The sequence below is a fragment of the Oryza glaberrima genome, chromosome 4, assembly GCF_000147395.1.
Source record: "Oryza glaberrima chromosome 4, OglaRS2, whole genome shotgun sequence".
In the NCBI taxonomy this organism is placed as follows: domain Eukaryota; kingdom Viridiplantae; phylum Streptophyta; class Magnoliopsida; order Poales; family Poaceae; genus Oryza; species Oryza glaberrima.
In genome coordinates this window covers 15,457,995-15,475,035 of record NC_068329.1, presented here as the reverse complement: position 1 = coordinate 15,475,035, position 17,041 = coordinate 15,457,995, and the positions used below count along the sequence as shown (strand labels likewise).

General features: G+C 41.9%; 2 protein-coding genes across 2 annotated transcripts; one reads left to right on the top strand and one right to left on the bottom strand.

The window, feature by feature from the left end:
• Window positions 1–915: 915 nt before the first annotated feature.
• LOC127770288 (kinesin-like protein KIN-10B) lies at window positions 916–5,963 on the top strand. Its single transcript, XM_052295949.1, has 18 exons — window positions 916–1,196; window positions 1,293–1,497; window positions 1,927–2,130; window positions 2,225–2,417; window positions 2,507–2,709; window positions 3,216–3,472; window positions 3,561–3,656; window positions 3,729–3,762; window positions 3,885–3,959; window positions 4,046–4,096; window positions 4,172–4,276; window positions 4,356–4,431; window positions 4,518–4,774; window positions 4,882–4,928; window positions 5,010–5,031; window positions 5,104–5,172; window positions 5,276–5,317; window positions 5,527–5,963. The coding sequence occupies exons 1-18, from the start codon at window positions 997–999 to the stop codon at window positions 5,560–5,562; spliced, it is 2,172 nt and encodes a 723-aa protein (XP_052151909.1). The 5' UTR covers window positions 916–996; the 3' UTR covers window positions 5,563–5,963.
• A 3,002-nt stretch (window positions 5,964–8,965) lies between these two features.
• On the bottom strand, window positions 8,966–13,065 carry LOC127770289 (disease resistance protein RGA2-like). The gene is made up of 4 exons (XM_052295950.1): window positions 12,719–13,065; window positions 12,404–12,554; window positions 11,612–12,313; window positions 8,966–10,893 (listed from the first exon to the last, which is right to left on the bottom strand). The coding sequence occupies exon 4, from the start codon at window positions 10,875–10,877 to the stop codon at window positions 9,093–9,095; it is 1,785 nt and encodes a 594-aa protein (XP_052151910.1). The 5' UTR covers window positions 10,878–10,893; window positions 11,612–12,313; window positions 12,404–12,554; window positions 12,719–13,065; the 3' UTR covers window positions 8,966–9,092.
• Window positions 13,066–17,041: the final 3,976 nt, after the last annotated feature.

The following is a 17,041-nucleotide window of genomic DNA, read 5'->3' as shown; positions in this document are numbered from 1 at the left end:
TGCCCGGCGAGATCAGAGACAACGCTAGATCCCTACGGCCGGCCTCTGTAGGTACCGGATAGGGTCGATCCAGGCATATCTCTAATGTCGATATCCGGCGGCTTGTCTTGGCGTATGTTGGCTTGTATGTTGATCTTCTGTTCTGTGTCTTTTGATTGTCCCCCCTCTCCTCCTAGGAGGCGTTGTATTTATACAAATAGGTGCCCCCTTGTCCAAGTAGAACTAGGGAAACCAATATGGATACAATCCGAGTAGTCCTTGTCATTTCCATGTAGAATTCTGGTCGTTTTTCCTTATTCGGAACTCCCTCCATATCCGAAGTCAGTTCCCGTATAAGACATGGAATGTGGTGGGTCATGCCGAGATTTAGTCAACTAGTATTAGGTATGTGGTATCCATAACCCTGACAGCATTTGCTTTTGAGTCGCTAATAACACATTATTTACTCGTAAATAATTTTTTATTTGCTAGTAATAAACGATTTGGATAAACATATAAATAAGCGTGACAATAAGATAGTATTTTCTCCGTCCCATAGAAAACGAATCGGATGTGACATATCCTATTACTACACATCTAAATAAATAAATATATATTCAGATTCGTAATATTAGAATATATCACATCGGTTATTAGGCTAGTTTTTTATAGAACGGATAGAGTAATTGAATAAGTGAGTTCGTGGGCCAACCTATTTGCACCGCTGATTGCGAGGACTGGGGGGAGAGATGGGATGGGCTTTAACATGGGCCTGGCCCACTACGCTAGACGCACCAGCTCACACTACGCTCCTCCTCCTGCTCCCTCCTCCTTCCGCTGCACGACTCGACTCGATTCGACCGTTCCGCCGCCTCCGCAGCCCCCAATTCAAAAAGAGGAAAGAAACGCTCCTCCTCTCCTCCCCCCACCCCCACCCCCACTACGCTCCAATTCTCAAATCTCCTCCCACCCCCCAGATCGATCTCCACAACCCCAAACAAAACAAAAATTCTGGGAATGGAGCAGCAGCAGGAACCCGCCGGTGGCGGCGGCGGCGGCGGCGGCGGCGTCAGAGTCGTCGCGAGGATCTGCCCCTACGCACCACCGCCACCCGACGCTGCCCTCAACTTCCAGGTCGCCGCCCTCAACGACCCCGCCCTAATCTCCTTCCTCCCCCGTCGCCCAACCGCATCCGCCGCCGCCGCCGCGGCCTCTGGGTAAGATAAGAACAAACGCCTTACTATTTGGATTTTGGGGGATTTTTTTTTTGTTTTATCGCTGATGAAATTAACCACACGCGGTTGCGGCACCAGCCGAGGAGATGGCCCCAAGGATAAGCAGCAGCAGCAGAAGTACAGGGTCGATGGCTGCTACCTCAGAGACGATCCCAACCACCGCGTCTTCCACAACGAGGTCAAGCCGCTCATTGATGGCAGAGGAGGAGGAGGAGGACGCAGCGGCGTCAAAGCCTGCGTCGTCTCCTGCGGTGATGCGGCTGCCAAACGTCACCTCTTCATGGTATTATTATTATGGGTTACTAGCTAGCTGGATGAACTTGAGTTGCGAAGGAATTAAAAGAAGAGAGAAAAAAAATAATGGTATCTTTACCATTTCAAATATTAATCCAAGAATTCATGTTGCTGTTGGAGTTTGATATCTTCCCCCCTTAAATACTTTGTATAGAAATTCTCTTTGTTGTTGTTGTTTTCAGATCACAGTTTGATAGTTCAATATGTCTGGAGATAGTGGTTGCAGGTTTAGGCAGATTCACCACCACTTGAGTATTTTAAAAGAGTACAGATGCTAATTTTTCTTGCATTACATAAATACTGTATTTACATGCTACCGCAGCTGAGGCTGAGCCTGCCTTTCGTCAGAACCTAACACCATCTTGCATTCCTCAGTTGCAATTGTCACTGTTAGGCTACTCACTCTCCTCATCTGCAGGGGTCTCCTGATCAACCTGGCTTGTTCACCATGGCAATGGCGCAACTCCTCGACTCCTCCAAAGCCATTGGTGCCGCTGTCACTGTCTCATCCTATCAGGTGCTCCAAGATACTCACATTCTCGACCTCTTGGAGCCCAAGAACCATGAGGTTCTCATACTAGAGGATGCCGATGGACAGACTCACCTCAAGGGCCTCTCCAGGGTACAACACCACTCATCTTCCCCGAATTGTTTGTATGCCTATTAAATCATAGCAAAATTCATTTAGTATTAACCGGATCCATCATATTTTACAGGTTGGTGTCAAGTCAATCGAGGAGTTTTCGCAGCTTTGTTGTTGCGCTGCCAACCAGCAGAGGCACCATCCCGCTAAAGATTCCACTCAGTTACAGGATTGGGGACACCAAGGGCTGATTATCTACGTCTCTAGCATCGATCAGCAAGGCAAAGAATATGCTCTAGCTAAGATAAACTTCCTCAACCTGGCAGGTCTGTTCTCTTTTCTGCATCCCAACCTTCTAGCACCTCATTGGTATAGTGTGTTGCATAAATTTTGTACTGTATATTTTGATCATCAGGCTATGTGGATCCCAAGCAGAAGAAGAATGAAGGTCTTGCTGTACCAACCGGTAACAAGTCTATGCATGCCTTGATGAATGTTGTCCAAGCACTGAACAGCAACCAGAAATTTGTACCATATAGACAAAGCAAAGTAACTCGTATTCTGCAAGACTCTTTATGCAAGAGCAAGACGAGTGGTAGCGTCCTGATAGCCTGTTTGGTAAGCTACTTAACAGCTAACACTTTCCTTTTGTATAGGGCTGCACCAAAGAAAATAGTTATCAAACTAATTTGACTCTTACCCATGTAAGTTCCGCAAGTCTATTTACCTGTGAAATGCAAATTTTAGCATTTGGTCACGGTACCTGTCGGTGATTAGGATTTGATCAATCTATGTGCATGCTATATGTTCATGTTGCTGATAAAGTAGTTTAGCATAAAACAGAACCTTCATTCCTGATAGTACTGTTCCTCATTAAGTCACTAAACTAGTACTACCTTTTAGTCCAAGGATATGTCGGTGTGATAATTCGATCCAGTTCTCATTTGCCATATGTTACAAATTGTTATACAAAATATGTACTAGATCATCGCTCCAGCTACAGTTAGCTTTGACTGGTTGTTACATATTTGCATAAGTACCATAGCTTTCCTGTTTGAACTGATACACAATAGGTGTTACTCTCCCAATCTAAATATATGTTTCCTTGTTCTTGTTTGTCGTAGGCTGAAGATTGCTGCCAAGATTCAGTTTCTACTCTTGGCTTGGCTTCTCGCTCAAGCCAAGTGGTCAATGAACAATACTACAGCTTATCCTTGAGTGCTAAAAAAACATCAAAGTCAAATATGAACTTACCTACTGATGCCAAAACCTTGTCAAGGACGTTTATGCACAAAACAATGTCAATGCAAGAGAAGAATGCCCGACCCGAATTCAATAATAGTGGTGTAAAAGGCGGACAAACTCCTACTGCTAATAGAAGGTCTTAGGAATTTAATATGTGAACTAAAAGATTTTGAGCTTGGTATTTCACTACAAAGTGTAGCTAATTGTGGTTTTATTTCACACAGGACTCAGCCAATCATTAGTTCAACGAAAAAATCTGGAAGCTCAATCTGTACTTCAATTAAGATGGAAAATTATGCTAAACCTAAAATAAGTGGAAGGTACTCTTGTGAAAATAGATCTATCATTATTTTTTTTTTCTAAACCAGCTTAAATTGTTTTTTTGTCGTCAGGAAATTATTTTGTCCAAGCAACAATTCATTGAAGGTACAAAACTGACCATCTTAATTTTTATACTCTATTGTGGTTTATCAGACAAGTAACACATGGGCATGAAATTGCTTTTATCTTCTAACTGACTAATCAATTTCAACTTTTGAACTATTTAGGAGGAGAATGCTATGGATGTTGCTTCTACAGTGGTAACACAAACCAAGTCAGCAACAGTGAGAATACAAGCTGAGGTTAGTATAACAAGCACCCTACTATGCATTTTTGGTGATTATCAGTTGAGTTATTTTATCTTGGACCTCCTTGCATCATTGTACAGGAAGTACAACCATTAGTAGGCATGGAAATTCGAGCTGCATTACCAAATGAGGTACACTATTATGGTTTCCTTTCAGCCATGTTCCAAAATGAATACCTATTGATACAAATTTGGAGCAAAATGCAGGGAAGTTCTGAAACAGGAAACACCGGAGATGTTAAATCATCTGAAATGCAAAAGGTGGTACATTGCAGCACGCAAGAATTGCTACCAAGTACTATCCAAGAAGAGGTATCTCTTTGCAAGGAATACATCATTATCTGCTTGCAGTTCTGTATTAAATACGTAGTGCCCCTGTCCCTTTGTTCAGGACTATGCCTTGTCAAATATGGAACCGGAACATTCATGTACTACAGACATGGGATTGACCTGCTCTTCTATCACTGGTATAGCATCACTCTTATTATTTGTTGCCAAGTTCATTACGTGAATGGAAAGTATGATCACATTATTACCTGACTGGCACTCCCAGATAACCTTGTTGAGAAGACTCCTGCCAGCAATACCCAATCCTCCCCAAAGTTGAGTGACCGACTGAGAGAGATTTCAAACTCATTGAAGCTTCTTAGCACTCGGCCAGTGAGCGTGAGGGCAGAAAAGTGGGACATAGAATGTGTCCGGAGAATCAACACGATTGCACCAGAGCCAAAAACTCCTGAAGTGCATTTGAAATTTGAGCAAGCGGAAGATCCCAAGGATATACTTACGGCCCGCAGCACTGGGATTAAGGTTAACCTGTTTTTAACTCAATAACTCATTTTATTCGCTTAATGTGTTTGTACCTTCTTATAATAGTCTTGCCTGATGAATTCCCTCTTGTTTTTTCTGCCCCACAGAAATCTCTAGCTCAAGAGTGCTTGACTTTTCTCAACAGTGCTAATAAGTGAGTTTGGCATTATCTTTACAACCGACTTCACACTACTTCTGCATTTCTAATGCATGTTTGTTTGTGTGTCCATTGCAGGGAGCAATTAAAAAGCTTAAAGGTTTGCTCTGAATCATATCGTGGCAGCCCAGATTTCTTCTTTCTTACAATTAACCCACTGATACATGTGTAGGGAATCGGAGAAAAAAGGGCAAACTACATACTTGAGCTTCGTGAGGAGTCACCAGAGCTATTTAAAGAGGTGAGCACTCAAGATCAACAAGGGATCAGTAGGCGTTAGACCCAAGCAACCAGAAGTTAATACATGACAATTCAACTCAGAGCTAATTCCTTTGCTTTCGCAGATAAGTGATCTGAGAGACATCATCGGAATGAATTCAAAAGAGGTACTGGAGAATCTGATTGCAATGTGTACATTTATCTACTTTCATCACTGGAAGATGGTTTTAATTAGTTTTCACAAACATTTCACTGGATTACACTGTCACTAGAGATATTCCTTAATAGTATTGTAGTATTAGACTCCAGCTGCTTCATGCAAACTACATGGGTTTTGGGTGTACTAAAATTACCACTGCTTTGTTATCTTCACCAGATCAAAAAGATGATGTCCGGGATTATCGACTCCTAGGAAAGTAAGCAGCGCGAGTGCGATGGTTCTCCTATGGAGTGTGCATATGCTTCTTTGGTCAAAGGTGTCATGTCTTTTTTTTTTTTGTAATTTTTTTATCCAGTTGCTTCTCAAGAGCAAATGCTTTGGTCAGGAGTTGGCGTTCTGTGAGAGAATCTGTGCTTTGCAGTGGTTTGCTGCTATTATGTGTTTTGTGTAATCATCATACAATGCGGTACCAATATTGATAATGTGGCATTAATGTGATTTCCTCTCTTTTGATATTTGTTGCTATAAATGCCGATCTATTGTTTTAAAAAAAATAATGAGCCGATAAATATTTTGACCTGAAGCTCAGTTCTACTACCTCCGTTTCAGGTTATAAGATTCTAGCATTGCCCACATTCATATAGATGTTAATGAATCTAGGCACACATATATGTCTAGATTCATTAATATATATATGAATATGGACAATGCTAGAAAGTCTTAAAACCTGAAACAGAGGAAGTAGTTGTTTTGTATTCCGATTTATATTCGCTTCATTTCCATATTTGATTCTTTTTTCGTATATGGGGTTTCCGATTTTAATTTTGATTTCCAAAAAAAATATGAAAACAGAAATGGTAGAGCCAGTTTCTGAACCCTTTTTATCCCTTGAAGAAAACAATAAAATAAAGTTTATATGGGCGTTGGGGCTGGTATGGAAATGACATGGGCAAGATTAGATGTAGTAACCCATACTATAAAACCTGCTCTTAAGATACTATGTGGTGGGAGAAAGTCCTATTAAGCAAAGGCAGATGCAAAATATGTAGAACATGAATGAATGGGAGGGAGAAACATATAGCAACCTATACTAGAACATCACCTATAAGTATGAATCTGATGGATAGGAATTCACAATATGAAGCATCCATATTGAAACATTTTGCCTCAAAAGATGGGGTTTTACATCATGCATTCCCTAAAACCTGAGTTTTTTTTTAAAAAATACTATATTTCTTAATGTTGTTATCATGTGGTAATGTTTCGACTTGACATCATTTCAAGACAATAAAGCTCTATACGCCGGTCCTCGCCACTTAATTTCACTCAGCCAGTTGAAGGGTGTCTAATGTGGCCTCCTGTGGGCCACCCTTTATCACAAGAGCTTTTAGGGATCGAAATAAGCAGACATAGAACTATCCTAGGGTCATGAGGATATATATAGTCCAAATAGCTGAAAAGGAGATCGTGGGGGTTGCAGAAGATTTTGATCCGGCTGTGTTTTTCTTAAAGAACTCAAATAGGAAAATTGAATCCGAATCATCTACTACGTTTTATCATAATATTATTTTTCCCAATGCAACACACATGTATTTTTTTCTATTATATATATAAGAGTCTTCCATGTAAATCTCCACATCAACGTATGAGGTATCATCCAGTAAAATACACATTTCCCATGGGGTAACACCCACAAATTCAGCTGTTGAGATTCTCATCACCTAGCCAATACCCATGGTCTGATTAGGCTGCACTTTCTTTTGGCTCTCTCCAATACACAATAACACAGTATATTACAAGATATGTATTCTGAACTGCAAACATTATCTTATAAGTGTATGATGCAGAGATGGCCGAGATGATTCTCCCTGATCCCCAACATAACTCATGTTGGCATGTCCTGTGCTGTTTGCATCTCAAATCATCTTGAACGCTCATCATTATTTATCGACGCCAATGAACTATCAAATCCAATTAATATAAACAGTACAATTCGTACTTTGTTTCGGCTTTCTTTTCCTACAGCATAACTAAATCTAAACATTAAGTATTCTATGGCATATTGTAAAAGTAAAGTCTTGAAAAGCTAGTAGGCTTATTGTGTACTTCACAGCCAGCGGAGATCAGTCCGTTTACCACAGTTGATGAAAATACGACTAATTGTAATACCAATTATGAGATTTGCTCGAGTCTAGATATTATAAATAAGTAAACACAATTTATGATATGGAAGCAGAGCACTTCTAACATGGCAATTTGCTGTGAGCTTAATAATAGTCATACCAAAAAAAAATCAAAAAGTTAATGGGATTACTCTATGATAGATGGAGATAACCAGTTTTAACGGAAAAAAAAGAGCTGTCAAGTGTGGTTCCGTAGCACATACCAGTAGGGACGTCTTGTGAAAGGTTGTGTTATCTCCATCAGCTTGGGGCAATCATTTATATCACCTGACTGTATTTCAGAGACAGATATAGCACCAACAATAGAGATGAGGTCTGGACAGCTATCAAGTCGAAGGCTGAGTCCTTTGAGTGTCATAGAACTCCCCAGATGGCTGTTGTCGATGTACTCTATGCTTGGACAATTGATTAAGCGGAGCTTCCGAAGAGAGGATGGTAATGTCATTCTCCTCTGCATATTCAACTTGGGACAACCCTCAATACGTAGCTCCTCCAAGCGAGAAAAGCTATGGAGCTCATCAATCGGCAGTAGTGCTAATTGTCGACAACTTTCCACATGAATGATCTTCACGATAGGCATATAAGCGGGCATCAGGAACTCATCAAGACTCAATAGTGAATTGCAAAGTGAAACAGTAACTTTTGAAAGGGATGAAAATACTCCAACAGGGTGCCTGCTGCTTGCCTCAGAGACACAGATGGATGTGAGGGAGCTACACCAACAAACCCACAAATACTCCAAGGATTGAAGATTACTTATCCAGACTTGCAGCGGAATCAATGTTAACAACTCACACTGTATTTTCAGATATGTCAGGAGCGTGAGGTCATGAAAACAACTCACAAAGTGATCTGTGGAACGACCAAAGTTTACAAGGGTAATCCTTCTAAGAGAAGAGGGTAAAGTCACCAAACCTTGCCAATTGATGTTAGGACACCGTCGGATATGCAACACCTCAAGGTGATAAATGTTCTTTGACTCTTCTGAATCAGGAAACGGTGGTTCAAAGAATGATAGGCTCTGAATGTTCTTGCAAGAAATAAGTTCAAGTGAAGTCAGCATTTTCAAGCAGTCTGGCCGGAGCCAGCTGGGGCAAGATTTACCCCGGTAGCTATCTATTACTAAATGTTGAAGATTCCAATGAGGTAACCATTCAATATGTTCCTCCATCATCTGTAAGTCTTCATCACTTGTTCCCACTTGGGTCCATCTTAGACGTTGTCTATCAAAGTTATCCTTATTATATATGAATTCATCTGAACTATTTTTTTTTAAGGAAATCAGATCACTGAAACCTTGAGGATATCTTTTGAATTTACAACCATTTGCTTTTATAGTCTGGACATGATACATGCAACTAACAGATGAAGGAAGGGTCTTGAAAGTAGAACTTCCGAATAAACCAAGGTAACACAAATGTTTTGAGTTGCCTATGCTCTCAGGTAACTTTCTCACTGTTGAAATATTAAAAATCAATACACGGATATTCGGGAGTTCCTTGAACCAACAGTCAATCACGGGAGCAAAATGTTTACTACTTCGGTAAGATTCATTGCATACTAGGGACCGTAATTTTTTATTTTGTGTGCAAATACTCTCTAATTCTGTACAGCTGATATTTCCATTAGTGAATATTGACAGATGGGAACATTTGAAGGGATTTTAGCTAGGTCACTTACATGTTGTATGATGAAGCATTCAATCTCGGAGACTAGTTGTGCAGTATCATGCATCAAATCATGAATTACGTACTTATCACTCAGATCTGCTTTCTGAAAGAAGGACCGATTTACAAGGTCATCAAAGCAAGAGGATGCATCTTCAGCCTCCACATACCCTTGTGCTACCCAAATGTCAGCTAAAAACTCCTTTTCAAATCTTTGATCCTTTGGATACAGGGCACAGATTGAGAAGCATCTTTTCATGTGGTGTGGCAGGTAAATGTAACTCAGTCGAAGGGCTGGCAAAATGTCAGTCTCCTCTTGTTCCAATGTCCACAATTCACTTCTCAATATGTCCTCCCAGTGCTCTATGCGTAGGTTGCTTTTCAACAAGCGTCCAAGAGTTTTGGCAGCCAAAGGTGAACCCTTCAACTTCGGAAGTATAGCTCTACCAATGCGCTCCAACTCTGGACGAATGTGCTCCATCTCTGGGTCGTTGCGAGAACCGTTGGATTTGAACGCACATAGTTTGAAGAAATCACAGAAAACATCATCTTGCAATCCCTTGAGCTCATAGGGATCACTGTTGCTGACTAGGTTAGCAACTTTGGAAGATCTAGTGGTGACCAAAATCATACTGCCCTCGAGACCATTGCTTAAAGTTCTATGAAATGTTCTCCATCCTTTCTCATCTTTTAAGACATCATCCCACATGTCATCAAGGACGAGTAAAAACTTCTTTGACTTGACACTATCACGTAAATTAACCATAAGAGTATCCCTTGTATCAGAATCTTGTAACTTTACTCCAAGAGACTTCAGAACATCTCTTGTTAACCTGTTTACCTCGAATTCATCTGAGACACATATCCAAATTATGCAGTTGTTGAAGTGATTCCGCACCACTCCATCCTCACAGATTTGTTGGGCCATGGTTGTCTTTCCGACACCTCCCATGCCAACTATTGGCAACACAAGCAACTCTGTCCTCCTTGCTTCAGCTGTAGTGCTGCATGCCACAGGCCTGCCTCTCTTGTGTCCACGTACTCTTAGCTTTTGTTTCAAGTCCTCCAGTTCTTTTTCACGACCAAATATCTCATCTGGCTCTTCGAGGACACGGCATGTCTCTGGTCTGACAATTTTGTCAAACTTCTTGGGTGTTTTGTGCAAGCCTAAACTGTTAGATTGGTCAAAAACATGCTTCAGTCTTTCTTGGATTTCCATCACTTTACTGAATTTGCCACCGAAGTTAACATTGTCCAAGAACTCCAAAAAGGGTTCATGCAAGTGATCTTGCCCTAAATTCTTGCTCGCCTTCACCTTCACCTTGAGAGCATAATAATTGTACTCATCAAGCAGGTCCTCGGCATCGTACACTACATCTTTTATCTGGCGAAGGTGCCCAGCTTCTGTTTCTTTGTGGCTATACCACTCAAGGCGGTCGATGAGGTCATGCATTGTGGGTGCAATGGTTGTTTGGATCACCCAAAGGTTGTGCTCGAGCTTCTGAAGATCATCCTGAATCTGGTGCAGTGTAGCTGTTCTTCTTTCTCCAGCTGATGCTGATCCTATCCCTGCTGAATCCACTTGCTGGTGCTGCTGCTGCTGAGAACACACGGCAGCTAAGACGTGTGGTGTGACCCAGCTGAAGAATTCCCAGAACGCATTGGCTTCAGCAGCAAGACCAGCTGCTCCCCTCAATATTCCAACGACCTTGTCCATAGCCAATTGAGCACTGCTGTATGATCATAAACGCAAACAAAATCAAACTAAACGCTAAGAGTTCCATGTCGGGAGAGATGCACCATGCCAAAGCTACATTTACTGTATCTAGTGGTTCAAGGCAAATCTATCACCCATGTATCTACTATATTTTTTTAAAAAATAAAGTCTAGAAATTAGGGCGGGTCTATATTATAACGGCCTAGATCCATAACTAAAAATGGACAGGAACTTTGTTTTGTGAGAGTATAGGAACTAAAGATATGGTTTTATTAAATACAATTCTATCTCAAATAGGCATATGATTTAGAAGGAAATTTCACTAGTTTTGGTTAAAGCTACATGTAAGACAACAAGCACAATTTTGAAATTTTGTTCAAACATTACTTGTCTAGTATAAAATTGAACAACACAAAAGGCTGCAACATGCAGTCTGCCTGTACAACTAAAAGTATAATTGTATTAAATACAATTCTATCTCAAATAGGCACATAATTTCTCAGGAAGTTCTATTAGTTGTGGTGAAAGCAACATGTAAGACAACAGGCACAGTTTGAAATTTTGTTCTAAGCTTACTACTACATTATAAATTTGACGAAGAACACAGAAGACTGCAATATGCAGACTTTGGGTACAATTGGAAAAACAGTTTCTGTTGATAATTGTAGTACTATTATCTGATACTCAGAAAATATCAAGCTGGCATAAATGGGGAAAATAATTGGATCACACACCTGGGTCCTTAATTTGTTCACAATTCTTTCTACCCAATGATCAGACCACCTAGCTAGCTCCTCTTCTTGATCTTGCTCTTCTTAATGTCTGCTACAAGCAAAGCGATCACCTACTTGTTCAAATGTTAGAACAATATGACTAGAGATTAGATAGGAAAGAAGAGTACAGATACACTAGTTTCAGATAGAGTACCAATTTCATCTCCCAAATTCAGACGAAAAGAACTAGCTGAAATTTGGAAGAGTACAACCTCCAATTTCAGTTAGTTCTTTTCCTAGGTAGAACAAGGGACTGAACTCGATTTTGGGGGCATAGGCTGCTTCCTCGCACAATTGCTCGGATAACCCTCTGGGAATTTATTAAGAGGACCCCAGGATGTTTTCAGAACATGGCAGAAAAAAAGAGACCTTTTTTTTTTTTTTTGCCAAAAGGACCAAAAAGAAAGATAAGAAAATATGCCACTAAGAGTTGTCCCTTTCAATACATATATTTAACTCATCAGTCAGCCTCATTGCAGACTCGGACCTTTGCATGGGGTTATCAATTTTCTGATACAGCATATATTAGTTACTAGTTGGACAATATTTTTAACATTTTGCTAACAAAATCTGGCGCCTTCGATTTGGAGTTTAGTAACCAACAAGATGCATTCCAAAAGAATGGTAGCCGAGGCACTGGAGGAGAGGAGGATAATCCGGCCTCTGCTTCAACAGAAGTTACAGCCAATTATTATAGTAAAACTCTTGGTTCAACCATGTGCAAATGTACATAGAAAAAGATGACGATAATACCTCTGCATCTGGCCACGGATGAGCAGTTATGTTCCAGAAGATGAGATGTCCCGGATATGCTTTGCACGCCAATCAGCCAGTGTGGAGATCCTTGACTCTCCCACGTCATCTATATATAGTCTGATGTTCGTAGTGCCAATCTCCAGTGTGCCTGGAAATCAAATCGAGAGAAGCAAAGAATGATATTTGGTTGGATTTGTACACTGGAGCAACCGAACACCAATAAAACGCAAATTTCTTCGGTTGGAACAAGGGGGGCAAAAACAAAATACAAAAAACCAAAGTAGTTCAAGCAGCATTAGCTAGCAACGACACCTCAGTCCTGTTCGTGGCGGGGAGCCGAGGAGGAGGAGCAGTTGCCGGCGGCCACGGATCGAGGCAGAGAGACAGCCCATGTCCGTAAAGACTAGATTGACAAGTGACCCTGCTCCTCCCCATGACCGTCCCCTTCGGATCGAGAAGCTCCCCCGCTCCCATGGCCATCTCCGTCGGATGAGGAATAGATGCGAGAAGGCATTGAGCCATTGAGGCATTGAGAGAGGAGGAGTGCGGGAGCCGGGAGATGGCCATGGCCAGATGGGGTTTGGAGGAGAAGAGGGTGGAAGAAGAAGGGGGGAGGGAGACAGTCATTAGCCGGCCGCTGCCGGTGGTGGCCTGGTGGCGTCCATGATTCGACCACGGTCGGTGCTTGGAAATCGGGGGAATTTAACTATTTGCCACTATTAGCTTTTGTCAATTATCTAAATGCCCTTTTTAGATTTGCACTTAATTTTTTGCCATTGGAGAGAGAAAACTTCTTTTCTTTTACCATTTTGCATACGTGGCGCACCAACGAGGCTGCCCCGTCATCTTCTTACTCCTCCACCTATTCTCTATCTTCTCTCCCCCTTCTCTCTCACCTCCGGCCATCTTTGTCGGTGCCAAGAGGAGGATTGGTGGGGTGGGGGATTGATGCAATGGTGAGGACGTCGGTGGTGAAGTGGCTGGCGAGGGGGTGATGAGGAGGCCACTGGAGAAGGTCGGGGCAGCGGGGGTGGCGACGATGGTGTTCTCCGCGACAGAGGTGGTGCTTCTCGTGTGCGGCGCATCGCTACGCTGCTCGGCGCTAGTAGTAGCCAAGAAGCTCCTCAGCGGCGACGAGCATGCCCCTTCCTCGACGTCGGCTTCCACTGCTCTCCTCTGAGAACGGCCTCCCTGACGACTCCACAACGCTGGCACCTTTCCTGCTGCAATCTCCCTAAGGTGGTTGTTTCCTCTTCTTCGATTGATTTCTACTTCTTCCTCTCATCTATTATCATGCTTGCATTAATTGCATTGTTGGATCGGGGTGGCTTAGTATGGAGGTTTAGATAGAAATCGATTTTTAAATCTCTTGATGCAATCCAAAGCATCTAGAACGGTGCAGAGATGGCGATTGATGACGGGGCAGCCTCGTTGGCGTGCCACGTATGCAAAAGTGGCAGAAAATTAAGAAGTTGTCTCTCTTCAATGGCAAAAAATTAAGTACAAATTTAAGAGGGGTATTTGGATAATTGACAAACCTAATAGTGGCAAATAGTTAAATTCCCCTGGAAATTGGAATGGACCCAACATTTTAACAAAAAAAATATTGAGAGCTGAATTTAAAATAGATTGTGTTCAATTTTTATAAATTTTTTTTACCTAAAAGTATTTTAGGGCTAGGTAAGTAAGATTGTGAAATATTCATTGCCACCCTTAACGTGCCAATTTGATATTTTGCCACCCTCCAAACGGGGTTTCGTTTTTGCTGTCTAAAAGCATCTCCAAAAGCCTCTCTAAATTGGACTCTTCAAACACCTGTATAACTAACTGTCTATCTGATTTGGCTAATTAAACTAGATGGTCAGTCCAACGGACTCTATATTAATCCTCTCCAAAATAACAACGGACCCACATGCTAGCCTTTACTCCTTTTCTTCCTCTCTTTCTCCCCCTCCTTCCTTCTCTTTCTTTCTTTTCCCTTTTCTTTCCTTCCCATCGTCAACTAGGCGGCACGGCGCAGGGAGGCAGAAGGCGGCGGCATAGCGGCGTCCATGCTCCCTCTCACAACCGGATCTAGAGGCTGCCGCTGGCCTTGCCAACCTCGCCCCGCTCTGCTCGTCGAGGCAACGGTGGAGGACGACTTCGGGGGGTGGCGGCAGAGCTCGGGGCAGGGATGGCAACGGCGAGCACAGAGGCTAGCGACGGCGGTGGTGGCTCGCGACGATGACCTCGACGACGACCCGGTGACAACGACTGCGCAGAGGAATAGCATGTGGGGCCATCGTTTGGTGAGGCGTTTTGGCTGGCCAAATCTAACCAGCCAGCCAGCGAGTTTGGCCATCTGTTGGAGATCTTTTTGTTGTCTTGAATAGCTAATTTGACTTGGAGAGGCTGTTGTAAATGCTCTAAAGAGCCGGCCCGGCTCAGCACGACATTGACCCGCAAATGGTGCAGACCATTAAGGCATCACCGGTACGACTCATGGGACGATCCATGCTATGGTAAGGTCGAGTTGTGCCGTGTTGTATGGGCCCAAATATGACACGTGGGGCGACAAATGTATATTAATATGTTTGGCCCATCAAAATTAAAATATAAGGCAAAAAAGGAAAAATAAAAAGAAATAAATGTGAAAAAGATGATAAAAAACAGGTCTACGACCCAGCCTTCTCAGTAAAGCAGCAACAACATCAGTACGAGAGGAGAAAACATGAGAGAGCTTGTTCTCTAACATGTGTGACCTACAAGGGGCAAAATGGATCTATTGTGTTGGTTGTACACGATGGCGGAACAAGTCCACTTTGACTTCCTCAAATATACGTCCAATCTAATTTGTATCCCTCAATCGCAATACCACGTATCTTAAACCCTCGACTATTAAAACCAGGTTGACATTTCGCGGCGGCACCGATGGCAGGGCGGCCTCGCTGTTGTCGCCGAAGCCGATGGCGCTGCTTAGGGAGTGGGATGGGGACGGGGAGAGAGAAGGTGAGGAGGAAGAAGGGAACAAGAGAGAGAGGATGACATGTGGGCCCACAATATGCTGACTCAGCAGTTGGACTAGGTCAACGAGCTACGTTAGCGAAAATCAACCTCAAAACCACCGAGAAAGTTGTTTTGCACCTGTTTTAATAGTTGAGGGTTTAAGATATCTATTACGATTAAGGAATATGAATTAAATTGTACGTATATTTAAGAAAGTTAAAGTGGACTTATTCCCATGTTGTCACACTCATCTGTCATACCACATAGATGAAAGTAGTAACAAAAACGTAGTGGCAATTAATAGTAGCATTTGGAGAATGGTTGTTTCTTATAGTGGCAAATAGTTAAAATTTTCGGAATCACAAATTCTCATTTTGATGCCTCATGCTCGCATGCCCCACAGCATCTAAATGTTCTTGTCATGTAGTCCATCCATTCCATAAAAAATAATTTGAGATGAAGCTGGATAAGTGTTTGCTAGATTCATCCCATTCTTTTTGAAACGGAGGGTGTTTGTATCGCTCGTTGTTGTCATGCACTCCATCCGTCCTATAAAAATTGAGATGAATCTAGATATGTTTGTATATGTTTGTTAGATACATCCCATTCTTTTTGGAATAGAGGGTGTATGTATCTGCGAGACACTATTTTAAGGATTTCATCCCCAAGAACAGCAGATGACGATCCTATTGATCGATGTAATTGAAGATAGGTTCAAAGTGCTCGCACCACAGAGTTTGCACAGCATGAAGGCACACGCGTGTACAGTGTAGTGGAGGACGGAAAAAAAATTAGGTGTGACCAATAAACTACCACACGCGAGAGCTAGCACAGAACAAGAATTAAGAAAAAAAATTCAATACACAATATTGTACAACGTAACATTATCTCAAGTAAGTTTTGTACAACATAACATTATCTCAAGTAAGTCATAGTAACAAGCACTAATCACAAATTCACAATTCATTATCCATTTGCAAACAAATGTAAATATAAAAGTAGGTTATAAAAAAATACCTCAATTCCTCAAGATTCGCTGATACACTTTGAAATTGCAATGTTCTGAAATTGTCAAAAAAAAAAAAAAAAGTACTACGGCCGTGTTTAGTTGTTTTGGCAAAAAAAAATTGACGTATAGGGATATATATTTGAAGTATTAAATGTAGACTAATAACAAAATAAATTATAGATTCCATATGTAAACTACAAGACGAATCTATTAAGCCTAATTAATCTGTCATTAGCAAATATTTACTCTAGCACCACATTGTCAAATCATAGCGTAATTAGGCTTAAAAGATTCGTCTCGTAATTTATATGTAAACTGTACAATTATTTTTTTTCCACATTTAATGCTACATACATGTGTTCAAATATTTAATGTGATGAAAAAACTGGATGTTTGAAGGGAACTAAACACAGTGTACCTCTCTGTGATGCCAGTGCCTTCCCTTTTCTCTTTCCGTCCATTTTCTGCTGGTGGGAGATTGGGAGTGATGATGGCCTGATGGCTGCTCCTGCTTGCCTTGCTTGCTGCTTGGTGCTTGGTGCTGCTGCTCCATTTTATGCTTGCCTTGCTTGCTGCTTGGTGCTGCTGCGCCAGCCGCCCTGCTTGGCGCCTGCGCGGCTGCGCCCCTAGCCGGCTGGTCA